The sequence below is a fragment of the Lissotriton vulgaris genome, chromosome 7 (genome assembly GCF_964263255.1).
Source record: "Lissotriton vulgaris chromosome 7, aLisVul1.2, whole genome shotgun sequence".
Taxonomy (NCBI): Eukaryota; Metazoa; Chordata; class Amphibia; order Caudata; family Salamandridae; genus Lissotriton; species Lissotriton vulgaris.
Window position 1 is genome coordinate 210,790,169 of NC_141695.1, and position 12,725 is coordinate 210,802,893.

Here is a 12,725-nt window from a genome sequence, read left to right on the forward strand (position 1 = left end):
TTCGGTAGAATTTCTACCTGAACTGCAGGAAGATCAGTGGGAATGGCTGTTCGCTCTGTACTCCGCAACTTGTGGAACTCCGCTGAGGTTTTTTGTCATTTTGCAGAGTTCCGCATAGCGAAACTCCTCAAGCTATGCCCAGGCCTGCTCAACATATCCAGGGGCATTGCTTCCATTGGTGCTGGGGGTGCATACATGGGGTGAAGAGATGGGAGAGGCTCCAGCCTGCCTTGAACCAACTGATGCTATTTCAGCGGATGCCTGTTCTGATTTTGTAGAGGCTGGTCTGTGTTTACTTTTCAGGGTAGGTGTACAGAGGGTGTAGAGGATAAGGGAACAGTAAAGAGGAGAGAGGAAAAGGATAACACAAAGGGAGAGAGTGAAAAAATGAGGAGGCGAGCAGGAAAATGGGACAAAGCGGGAGAAGGATATTAGGAGAAAGAGAACGGAGATAAGGAAAAGCAAAGATGCAAGGGGAAATAAGGAGAGAAGAGTGGAAGTAGAAGGGGATGACTGAGTGACAGTAGAGGGGGAAGAGAAATACTGAGTAAGGGGATAGAGAGGACAGCATCAAATGAATAAAGGAGTTGAGAGGAGAGCAGGGAGGAGATTGGGAAGCGAGAAGAAAAGACAAGTAGAATGAGAAACCTAGAGACCCATATATTACCTTAGTGCAGCAGGTGCAGTGACACCAGGGCCCTGGGATATAGTGGGCGTGCTACACCATATTTCTATCAGTTTTTTTAACACACGCTGGAGCGTCTAGTTTCATTGCTTGCATCACAGCCCTTATCCCTAGGCTACTCGACTACTCGTGTCCTACTAGTCCATCAGCATTCTTCCATGTACTGCAAGTCTTACTGGCAGGCTTTTGGGCTGTTCCGGGACTGACAGCTCAAACCGGACTGCCAATGCTCTACAGTCTGGCCACGCCCTATTCTACAATGCTTCTGTCGCACCTCATTTAGAACCTGCAGTGTGTTAGACCAGTGACACTCCCACAGACCTGCTCATGCAGTTTACTGTCCAGAAGCTAGGCATTGTGTGTTGAAAGCACTGGCTCTCCTCTGATCAGTCACTGACCTTCACACCCGGCTTGAGGAGGCCACTGTTATCCTTGGCTTTGGCACTACTCATGCAGCTGGAAAAATATCTGCCTCCTAAGATGCACCCTCCACAATTGTTCTAATACTGGGGTATTAACACAGAGGCGATTTAATGAATGCAAAGCATGTCCTGCATCATCCTATCTCCTACTCAGGCACCTCAATCATCACCAAGCACCACACCATGAAATCCCAACCCTGGGGCCAGACACCTCCCTTAAAGAGCAGCACATAAGCCTCAAATGATAATTTAAAGCATACCTTGATGGAGAAGACAAAAGCTGCAATTCCAAGTAGCTGGCAGCAGATCAGCACGTTCCCTATTGAGTGCAGCAGGTAGTCGGGTCTATAACTCTGCCTGTCTTTGCTGGTCACAATTGTCATAGCTGGCTGGGTGGTCACCACCACACTTCTCCCTTGATGATACTCTGCTTGGGGTAGATTGCTGCCAGCATACTCAGGGTAGGGATGAGGGTTTATTGATGTGCTTATAGCATTTGGTGGTGTGTTATCAGCAGGCTGAGGGTCAGTAAGTGGTAGGTTCATTGATTGGGTGTTGGCCACCATGTTCTCGCGTCTGCTTGTGGAAAGCGGTGGTTTGTTACCAGCAGGCTGAGGATAGGTGAGAGGGGGGTTCATGGATTGGGTGGTGGCTGCTGCAGTCTCGCCGCTGCATGTGGAATGGGATTGTTTGTTACCCTCATGCTGAAGGTAAGTAGCCAGTACGTCCACTGGGTGGGTAGTCATTACCACACTATCGCTGTTGGAATACCATGCAGGTCGTAGAATCCTGCCAGCCTGCTGAGAATCGGGAGGAACTGGGAAGCTGGTGCTTGCAGCCTCTGGATAGTCCAGTGATGGAACAGCGTTGTACCTTGGCACACTCTCAGAGCTGGGAAGAGATCTATTGGTTAGTTCCCCCGGGTTCTTTGCATTGGTTGGGTCTTCAGGCATCCATGTGGTTGTATAGATGGAAGAAGAGCTCTCGATTGGTTACCCTTAATTCTCCATGGTGTATAGGTCTTCTGGCATGGGCAAGAGTTCTCCGACAACAAGAGGGTCAGTGTTTAGTATCCCTGGTTCTTTGCAGTAGATGGTTCTTCAATGTAGTTTCTCCTGTGTGAGATAAAGGCTGCCGGAGCGTTTGCAAGATATTTATAAAAACCAACAGCCAGCTCTCACATTGTTTCTGTTTCTGGTAAGGCCATCACCCCCAAGGAGGCACTATTCCCAGCAGGCCCCACCCCTCTGTTGAATAGTTGCTGGTATTCATACCTGAAGTTACAGCTTTCTGTTTCTTGTAATGATTCACTTCTGAGTAACTTACTTGCTGGAGGGCGTTTCTTTGTCTTTTCCATTTATGGTCTGGCTTGTCCGTTCCATGGCCTCAAGGCTCTGTGGGTCTGCAGTTTTCTCTGGTTAACAGATTATTACATAAGAACAACTAGAGATTAAGGAAAGAGTTTACTTGTCCTTTTCCCTGGGTAGTATGTCAATAAAACTGGTGGGATCCGATCGAACAGCGTAAGTCATAATGTTTCCAATGCCCTGACAAAACGGTCTTGTACGGGGTACAGCTCTGAGCGTACGGATCCATGAGGCAATGTCCATATTGAGTTAACGTACTCCCCACTGAGGATCTGCAAGTAATAAGGTCCCACTACACACACAGCACACTTTAGGGTGTGTGCTGATATTTGCACCACTGTGGCCTTCTGTTTTTTGACATACACTTAATTGGACAAGGCCTATTTAACATACCTGAAGACTGAAACTAGTAGACCTGAAATCATAAGGGATACAGAGGTACATTTTAAAACCTCACGTTAATCCTGATGATGTTTTTACCTATGTCCTTGGACCCTTCCATTAAAACTTTTATAAGGGTTATTCCTAGAGACATTTCTATCATATAACTGCACTTCACATAGCACTTCACTTCAGCCAACCAACAACTAGCTTCGCTGTAATTCAGGCGTTGAAGCACAGCTGGATTGCATTAGGTGATCCAGCTGGGCCCGATGATGAAGCATGCCACCTACTAGTTAGGTGGGTGAGGGGTTTCTAAAACAACTTTCTGTTGTTTGCTCTCCTTTTGCACGAGAGTTTGGGCAAAGAACCATGACCCAAACCCATTAAGGGACTTAGGGCCAGATGCATCATGCAAAGAAATAGCGAATCCTTAATTGCGATTATTAAGGAATCGCAAATAAGGACTCGCTATAGGCAATGCATGATGTGGATTGCGAAAAAACAAGGAATCGCTAAAAATCGCTAAATACTTTAGCGATTCCATGTAAAGTAATCGCAATAGTAAAATAAATCCAATCGCGCATTTTGCGATCCCGCAATTTGCGAAATCGCTAATTGCGATATCGCAATTAGCGAGTTCGCAAAAAGCGGGAGCGTGAAAAACTACAGAGTCGCATTGGGAGCAGGCTGATGACATCACAACCAGGAAGTCAATCAGCCCATGCTGCCACCTGTGCACAGTTGAACTCTGAGGCAGAAGCTGAGTGCAGGGAGTGAGAGCAGAAGCAAACAAACAGCAGGTTGCTAACTGGTGGAGACAGCCATGTCCCAAACAGCCACAGAGGAGGGAGCAGTGGCCAGGAAGCGCAAAATAAAATTCAGTGAGGGTGAACTTGACATCCTCATTGAAGAGGTTGCAAACAACCACGAAAAGTTATTTGGCAAGCTCTCCCTTAAAGTGCCAGAGGCAGACAAGAGGAGGATCTGGACCAGGATCAGGGACAAGGTGAATGCTGTGGGGGTCACACACCGCAGCATTGATGACCTGAAGAAGCGCTGGTACGACCTGCGCAGTCGTGCAAAGGAGAAGGTTGCTGAAAGGCTGAAGGAGGCGAAGGGGACTGGAGGAGGAGGCCCAACAGTCCCAGACAACACACCCCAGGAGGACATGATTGAGGGCACTATTGATCCTGAAGCAGTCGTAGGAGTGATAATCCTGGACACATCTGGTGCAGCCTGTAGCACACAAGGTAAGATGCATGACTATCAACAGCATAAAGCACATACTGATAGTGCCCAAATGTGATTTCACCTGCAAAAATTACAGCAAAAATAGTCCTGCACACATTTAACATAGGGAGCCCAATGCATCATGGGACTTGTAGTCAGTAGTACCCATGTGCCAGTTGGAATCCAACACAGTAAGCCCAAATGCTAACAATAAGCAGTACAGTGATAGATGAGAGACAGTCATAACAGAAAAGTGTCATTTTATTAAGGTTGCAGAACTATTGAAACACATGTATATAACATTGCACTGTTTCACATCACAGATGCAGCTGAAGGTAACACTGATGACAGTGATGTTGAAGAGAGCACACAGCCCAATCAAGAGACTGCGGCATCAAAACCTGTGTCACCACCATCCAAAGGAAAGGCACCAGCAAGACGCAGGGCCACAGTTGCACCACTACAGCCAATGGAGGTAGAACAGCATACATCCAGCACACCTACTACAAGCCGTGAAAGTGCCAGTCACACACCAACACCGCAGGCACATGTCCGGGCAGGATCACGACGCAGACCAAGGAGCCCTACTTTGTCCCAGGAAGCAGGAAGTCACAATCAGTGGGGTGGCGTGGAGTCACAGATGGTGCGGGTTCAGCGCGTGCAAGCTAGGCACATGGGAGCAATCGACCTGCAGATGACGAAAATGAACAGTAACATCACTGCAATGGCTGACAGTGTGAGGGATCTCACAACTGCCATAGTGGAGGCTCACAGGGAATCCAACAACGCCCTCCTGGAAGTTGCACGTGTGATGCACGAGGGACACAATTCACAGAGGAAGAGGCATCGGCAGTTTCTCGCATGCATGGAGGCTTATACCAAGTCAAACACCAAGATAAGCACTAGCGTGTCACACCTGTCACGTCGGTCTGTGGGAATGCAGATTGACATGGCCCATTGTTGTGGGGATGTGTCCAAGGCACTGGGGCAAATTACTACAGCTGTGGAAATGATGCAGGCTAGCACTGGTGTCCAGGGCGACGTTACAGGGGAAGAGGGTAGTGAGGCTTCCAGCCTGAGCAGCATCAGTGCGCCACTCAACACTGTCAGGCGGAGCAGTAGCCGTAGACAGGCACCTCCCGCAGCATCTACGAATGCAGATGCTGAAGCAGGAGAAATACATTTGGGTATGAGAGGGAGGAGACGGTAAAACAAATTGGAGGGGTGTTAGACCTCATGGTGACGTAACCATGTTCAAGACATTCTTAGTGACTGCATGACAAGTCCTTAATGTGTCTCCTCTGTCCATTGGTGCATGGGGTTAATGTGCTAATGGACAGCATTTCAGGTTGTATTGACACCCCATACCGCCAGCCGTGATAATAAATAGTTAACCTTGAAATGCAAATGAGTGTTGTGTGTCATTGTTACATACCTTAGAAATAATGCTGGGTGATGTCTGCACGTTTCCTCTGTCCCTCCGCTGAACTGGCAATATGTGCACGGCGTGGTTGTGCTGGGGGCTGGTTGCCCTCTGTGTCAGATTCCTCGATGGGGATGCCTCTCCTTGTTGCTATGTTGTGCAACATTGCACATGTAGCAATTATCCTGCAGCAGGTTTCCGGTTGGTAAAACATAGCTCCTCCAGTTTTATGCAGGATGCGAAAGCGACTCTTGAGCAATCCAAATGTCCGTTCTATAACGTTACGTGTCCTGATGTGGGCTGAATTGTACCTCTGTTGTTGTGGACTAGCTGGGTTCAGGTAGGGAGTCAAGATGTAATGCCTCACCGCGTATGCACTGTCACCTACAGAGTAAGAGGCAAGATGTCAGAGTCACTTATGCATTGCCATGACTAAGTCAGTGATGTGTATAGTATTGCACTTACCTAGCAGGTGTCCATTGCCAAAATCTCCCCTGAGCAGACGTGTGTGCAAGCCGCTATGGCGGAAGATGTATGAATCGTGAGTGCTTCCTGGGTATTGTGCGACTACGTCGGTGATGATGTTTTCCGCATTGCACACTGCTTGAACATTGATTGAGTGATATGCTTTACGGTTGCGGAATATATACTCATTCACGGCAGGGGGACATATGGCTACGTGGGTGCAATCAATGCATCCAATCACGTGTGGGAACCTTGCCACTTGGTAGAAGTCCTGTTTTGTTTGGCTCAATTCCTGTGGGGGTATGGGGAAGGAGATGTGGTTGTTGATGACAGTCATCATGGCGGCCAGGAAGGATTTGAAGAACCGCGAAAGGGAGCTCTGTGATACCCCTCCTGCTTCTGCCACTATGTCCTGGAAGCTACCTGAGGCAAGGAGGTGGAGGCTACATAGCACCTGGACATGAGTAGGTATAGCCTGGCTCCTATGTGTTTGGCGCTGCAATAGTGGGTCCAATTCATCTATTAAGTCCAGTATCATTGCAGCATTCATCCTGTACTTATCATAAATTTGCTCAGCTGTCTGTCCTAACAATGTGATGCGCAGACGGAAGATTCTATCCTGGATTCTCCTTCTGGCCTGGCCTGCTGCAAGTATCCTTCTCCTCCTCGCAAATATGTAGAGTCCTGCCATTGTGGAAGGCCACTGGGGCCTCATGGGAGTGTTTAAATACACCTCTGATGTCAGGCAGGTGAGTAGGATTTTTTTTTTTTTTTTACCACCTGATTGTGATTCCCTGTAAACTGCTCTTGCAAATAGCGAATAATGACAGAATCGCAATTTGCGATATTACATGCATGGGAAAAAGCGATTTTATAGCGAAATCGCTATTTGGATATTGCGATTTCGCTATATTAATCGCAATTTATTGGTTTCTCGCTACTTGCGAGTCGCAAATGGGGTTTGGCTTTGATTCTGCGATTATATTGCGATTTCGCAATTTTGCGTTAGCGATTTCGCTTTTTCTACCGATTTCTCTTCATGCATGCCGTTTCTTTCCTTTGCGATCGCAATTGGTAATTCGCACCAGTTGCGCTCGCAATTTTGGTTGATGCATCTGGCCCTTAGCCACATTGTTTATTAACAGATTATTACCCCAGGTCTGTTTCTGCTGTTTCCACAGTGTATTTGATGTGTGTGAGTTTCATGCTTATGGGATACACTGAAAAGGTAGCAGCAAAGCCACCATATAGTAAATTATAAGCTTTGATAAAAAATGTATGTCAATATTTGAATGAAAGTATATAGTTTAATATAAATGTATGTCAATATACCAATTAAATGTATATAGCTTATATACAATGGGGCAGATTTATAAGTAACTGACGCATCGGCATAGATGCCTTGCGTCAGTGCCTAATGTTCTTGCTCCACTATGGATGCACTGTATTTACAATACAGTGGTCCATGGCGCATGGATTAAAGTGACGCATTGCTGGAGTTGCTCATGAAAGTGACGCAACTCCAGCAATTCGCCACAACAGATGGGTGATTCCCATTCAAAAAGCCCTGCGCCATTCCTTATGCCTGATCAGAACAGGCGTAGGGATTTTGACGCAGATAAGGCGTAGAGTGACACAGTGAGATCTTTTAGATTTCACTGCGTCAGTTCTACATGGCTTTTTGCGTGGTAACGCCCACCCTGCCTACATTATACTTGACAAAGGTGAATGTGACGCAAAAGTGACACAATGCCGGTGCAAAAGTGTTACAAGGGCTTGTAAATCTGCCCCAACATCTTTTAACTCCTAGCGCAAATATTGTCATCTGCATCTGGATTTAATTTTACATGCTATAATTTTCTTATGGGCATATTCTATTTAAAATATGTATAACTATAAGCTAAAATAAAAATGTGTTGCTTCAAACAAAGAAATAGGAAAAAACAATCGAATTATATGGCAAGGAGGACTTCACTAATCTGTAAAAAACATTTTGGTGCGGAACCTCAAAAACAAGCATTTGCAATGCAATAGGTCTCACATTTACGAGATTTAAGCTACTGGAAATGCAATAGCTTAAACTTTCGCAAATGCATGACCTATTGCATTGTAAATATTTGTTTGTTTACTAGGGCCCATTTGGCCATTTCAAATTCATGGAGGCCCTGCCCCTTTCTTTAGACAAGCCGCGTCTAAATAAAGGGTGTGGCTGACATTAAATTGAAGCCGTGGCATGGGGCGCTTTGACAAAAAACAAAGCATCTATTTGAAAGTTGACAAACAGATATTTTTCTTATGTAAATTCGCCCATGCCACGCTTTCACTTTAATAGCAGCTGTGCACCATTCTTTAGAGACGGCTTATGTAAAGAAAGGGGCTCGAACATTGGCCCAAAGTTTCCTAATAAACATATTACCAGAGATGGGCAACTAACTCTGAAAAATTCTGCTTTTGGGTCATGGAAAATTGGTACAGTAGTCAGGCTTGTCATTTTATCATATACTTTTTTTCCAATGAACAATGCAGTGCGGCTGCTTCGTTTTTCAAATGTTATGCCCAAACCAATACTTTATATAGTTGTAATAAACAGAGTGCTCGTCTCACACTAGTTCATCAGTGAGCTCTGGCCAGTGACATTCACAAGCAACTTGTAGCTGTGACAATAATCACCGGTTGTAAGCCAACTCCATTAGCAGCTAACAAATGGCATTTCTCGATTTAATAAAGGTACTGTGTTACTGGGTCGATTAGCTAATAATTCCCTGAAAAAGTAACAATTTTGTGACCAGTAGAGCACCATAATTGTAGTGCAGTTAGGATGTATACTATGTTTCCTTTTGCTGCACTCACAGCAGAAGGGGCACAGGGTTATCTCCCATCCCTTATCCCTAGGGCTAGGGCTAGCACCGCCCCTTTAAATCCAGAGGCCGCAACCCCAGAAGCTAGAGCTTCTTAAGCCCATTTTAGAGTGATGTCATTGCTAGGAAACCCAAGCAGAGCCTCAGGATCCCTTTTCACAGAGTGAAGGACTGCAAGAAATGAAGAAGCAGACACACATCACCCGAAGGCCTGGGAGGAGAAGGGCGCATAGTATGCGCACAACGTGACATACCCTCCTCCCCAAATTCCTTCACCTTACCGCCCACTACTCCCAATAACTCTCAGGATCAGGGTTTGTGGTTCACGGCGTAGCCTTTTATTGATATTACTTTGGGCAATTTACCACAGATTATTAACAAAGAAAGATACCCTTTTTGGGTATATAATAATTATTCACAGCATCTCACTTTAGCTGCATCACATGTCAACAGCAGTAAGGAAATTAGTTGCAAGCTTACACTTTAACTTTAACTCGACCGTACACAACTTGGCCGTACATTTAAACGTTACACTTTAATGATTAGACTCGACCACACACAAGAACTTGGCCGTACATTTGAGCTTGGCCGTCTCGGACTAAATGTCCCAGTGTGCTGCGCACATTGCGCCGTCAGGCCCCAACGCGCTACAGCCAACAGTTAATTATCACCCAGGGCATCGCATAGTGCAACGGCACACTGGGGTACCTGAACACAGGCAGCCTCCCAAGATACTACTCAGTCCATACATTGTGGGTTAGGGCAGTAGAGTTCAGGACCACCGTTAGGTCGGTGCCTCCTCCCCGCCAACCCAGTACACACATGGAATCTACCACCTGCTGGGGTACATGGAACGGCTGCACCTCCATTGTTGTGCAACACTCTTTGTTGTTAATTGTCAGGGCTCCGCCTCCATGAAGCCACGCTCTTCTGCCAGGTGGGTGGGTGGTTGAACACCCTCCTGAAGCTCAGGCTGCAGCCTAAGGAGACAAAGTGAATGAAAATCCCCAGGGCACAGCCTTAAATACTTGACTAGTTTCGTTTCTCATAGGTTTCGTTTCTCCATGCCATGCGTCACGTCATCACCACCATCCCCCTTTCATTTTGTCCTGGGACCGGGAGGAGGCTCAGCCCCGTGGCGCAACTAAGGGTGCTCCTCCCCTAGGCGCGGGGGACGTCTGTTCATAGCATGCGCACAAAGTAACAAACCCTCCTCCCCAAATTCCTTCACCTTACCGTCCACTACGCCCAATAACTCTCAGGATCAGGGTTTGTGGTTCACGGTGTAGCCTTTTATTGATATTAATTTGGGCAATTTAAAACAGATTATTAACAAAGAAAGATACCCTTTTTGGGTATATAAGAATTATTCACAGCATCTCACTTTAGCTGCATCACATGTCAACGGCAGTAGGAAAATTAGGTACAAGCTTACACTTTAACTTTAACTCGACCGTACACAACTTGGCCGTACATTTAAACGTTACACTTTAACTTTTAGACTCAGCTGTGCACAAGAACTTGGCCGCACATTTGAACTTGGCTGTCTCGGCCACAAAGGTCCCAGTGTTCTGCGCGGATTACGCCGTCAGGACCCAACGCGCTACAGCCAACAGTTAATTGACATCCAGGGCATCGCATACTACACCGGCCCACCGGGGTACCTGAACACAGGCAGCCTCCCAAGATACTACTCAGTTCATACGTTGTGGGTTAGGGCAGTAGAGTCCAGGACCACTGTCAGGTCAGTCCCTCCTCCCCGCCAACCCGGTACACATGTGGACTCTACCCCCCCTGGGGTCCATGGAATGGCTGCATCTCCATTGTTGTGCAACCCTCTTTGTTGTTAACTGTCAGCGCTCCCCCACAGAGCGAGAAGCTCCCCAGCGTACTCGCCCTCCCCCCCTGACGCTGACTGTGCTCCAGAATTAATAAGGGGCCCATACTGGAGAATATGCCGGATAACGTCAGTATATGCCTATTTCATCCATCATCAGTGGGGAACATACCTGTTTACCAATGGCATACACTGGAAAGTATGCAGTTTAACTTCACCATATGCCCATTGAGTCCACCCTCCGTGGATAACGCACTGTTTGAGATGTTTGATGCACATAGCGCTAGGGGCACTGCAAACCTCCTTGGCCCACTGGGCAGCTGTTAATTGGCGCTAGGGAAATCCCATAGCGTGCACTGAGGTATCACATGGAAGGGCAATTATGTTTGAATAGTGGGCATCAGAGCAGAAGAGAGTTGGGCACCTGTGCTACGTGTTTCGGAAAAGTAGCACTGCCACTGTGATACCGGACCCCCGGAGACTGTTAATAATATACTACGAGGATCCCTTAGCACCCTTTAACTTTAACTCGTCCGCCCACTAGTTCAACTTTGCTGTACCTTCAAACTTTATCCTTTAATTTGAAAGTTGACGGCACACTAGACCATGACCGTATAACAGAACTTGGCTGCTTTAGACACTATCGCCCCATTTTGCTGAGCACCTTGCGCGTCAGGCCCCCAAAGCGCACAGCTATTAACGGTGCCATACAGTAGAACAAGTTGGCTGAACAGTTGAACTTTACATGTTAACTTTTTACCTTGGCGCACACTAGAATGTAGCCAACATTTGACCTTTCCACCTTGGAGTAAATTAGCCATTTTCTGTGTTGCCTTTAGTAGGTGCATACGGGCAGCCATACGGCTAACTTAAGACTGTGAGGGCGCTGAGCTCTGCAATTTATACTAGCTCTGTAAGCAAGTAGTGTACTGAAAACTCCTTGCCAGACTGGAGATGTTAGAACTACCAGGGCGATGAGCCCTGCAAATTATATTAAATCTGTAAGCAAGCCTCCGCCAAATGTACTTCCCCAGCATCGTCCGATTGTGTGTTATGGAATTGGATTGTGTGTTATGGAATTGGCAGAACATAACATACACCCCAGACCTACCCCCACCTATGTGAACCAGAATTTAGAAAATGGTCACCGTGTTGTGAGAGAGGCTCTGTATTGCCCCGGGATTAGGCTTATGTCACTTTCTAGCGAAGCCTGGCTATTACTCCCATGAGAACCTTTGCATATACCATACCGCACCGTCAACACACAGGATATGGAATCCTTCCCGTGTCTGCTGGTACAGACATTTGGCGGCCCTTCTGCTGTTCCTACTAGCGGCCATCCGAAGGCCATGTGGTTTCCATGCCCATGCAGTACGCCACCGAAGATGATGAAAGGGAAGAGAAAACAAGCCATTAGTATTTGGCACCACCATGGAACTGCTACCCCCCTCGTAACCAACGTGGTCCTCATTTGGGCATTAAGCAGAAGGTCCATAACCGGGACATGACTAAATCATAATTTTAGGAGGTATGGGCTATGCAATTAAGGCATGATTTACACCTGTAAACAACATTTCGGACTTTTCACCTCAGGTCCTGACTAGCCCCTGCTTGCCCCTACGAGGGATTCATTTTGAACTGGGGTGGTGTGGTGAGCAAAATAACGATGGATTAAACCCCGATCTGTGACTGGGGGTGAATGTTTTGCCAATGTGCAACATTCCGTCCATCACCTTGTGTGTTTTACTGTAGGGATTCATTGTAGGCCAGCACAACACAGAATTGCTGCTATACCCTAGATACCACAATATCCAACATACGGCCAGGAAGCCACCTGCGTCCTTGTTGACGTGTACATGCTGCCCCCTGCGTTGCAGCGGCACCTGGCTACTGTTTACTGGAATCAGTATCTGGAGGGACCTCTTCACACTGGGAGTAACTGCTACCCCCCTTGTAACCAACATGGTCCTCTCTGGGGCATTAAGCAGCCAGTCCATAACCGGGACATGACTAAATCATAATTTTATGAGGCATGGGCTATGCAATTAAGGCAT

General features: G+C 46.8%; 1 protein-coding gene across 1 annotated transcript; it reads right to left on the reverse strand.

The window, feature by feature from the left end:
* Positions 1-1,253: 1,253 nt before the first annotated feature.
* LOC147701218 (uncharacterized) lies at positions 1,254-3,009 on the reverse strand. Its single transcript, XM_086929320.1, has 3 exons — positions 2,955-3,009; positions 2,434-2,521; positions 1,254-2,088 (listed from the first exon to the last, which is right to left on the reverse strand). Exons 1-3 carry the CDS (start codon positions 3,007-3,009, stop codon positions 1,254-1,256), a joined length of 978 nt encoding a protein of 325 aa, XP_086785446.1.
* Between the last annotated feature and the right edge of the window lie 9,716 nt (positions 3,010-12,725).

Excerpts from the sequence above, each read along its gene's own strand:
- LOC147701218 (XM_086929320.1), bottom strand. The coding sequence starts at position 3,009 with ATGTCTCTAGGAATAACCCTTATAAAAGTTTTAATGGAAGGGTCCAAG. Across the intron at positions 2,522-2,954 it reads GGAAGGGTCCAAGGACATAG|AGAAAACTGCAGACCCACAG; the intron begins GTAAAAACATCA and ends TCTGTTAACCAG. Across the intron at positions 2,089-2,433 it reads AAAGAAACGCCCTCCAGCAA|CTCTTCTTCCATCTATACAA; the intron begins GTAAGTTACTCA and ends ACCAATCGAGAG.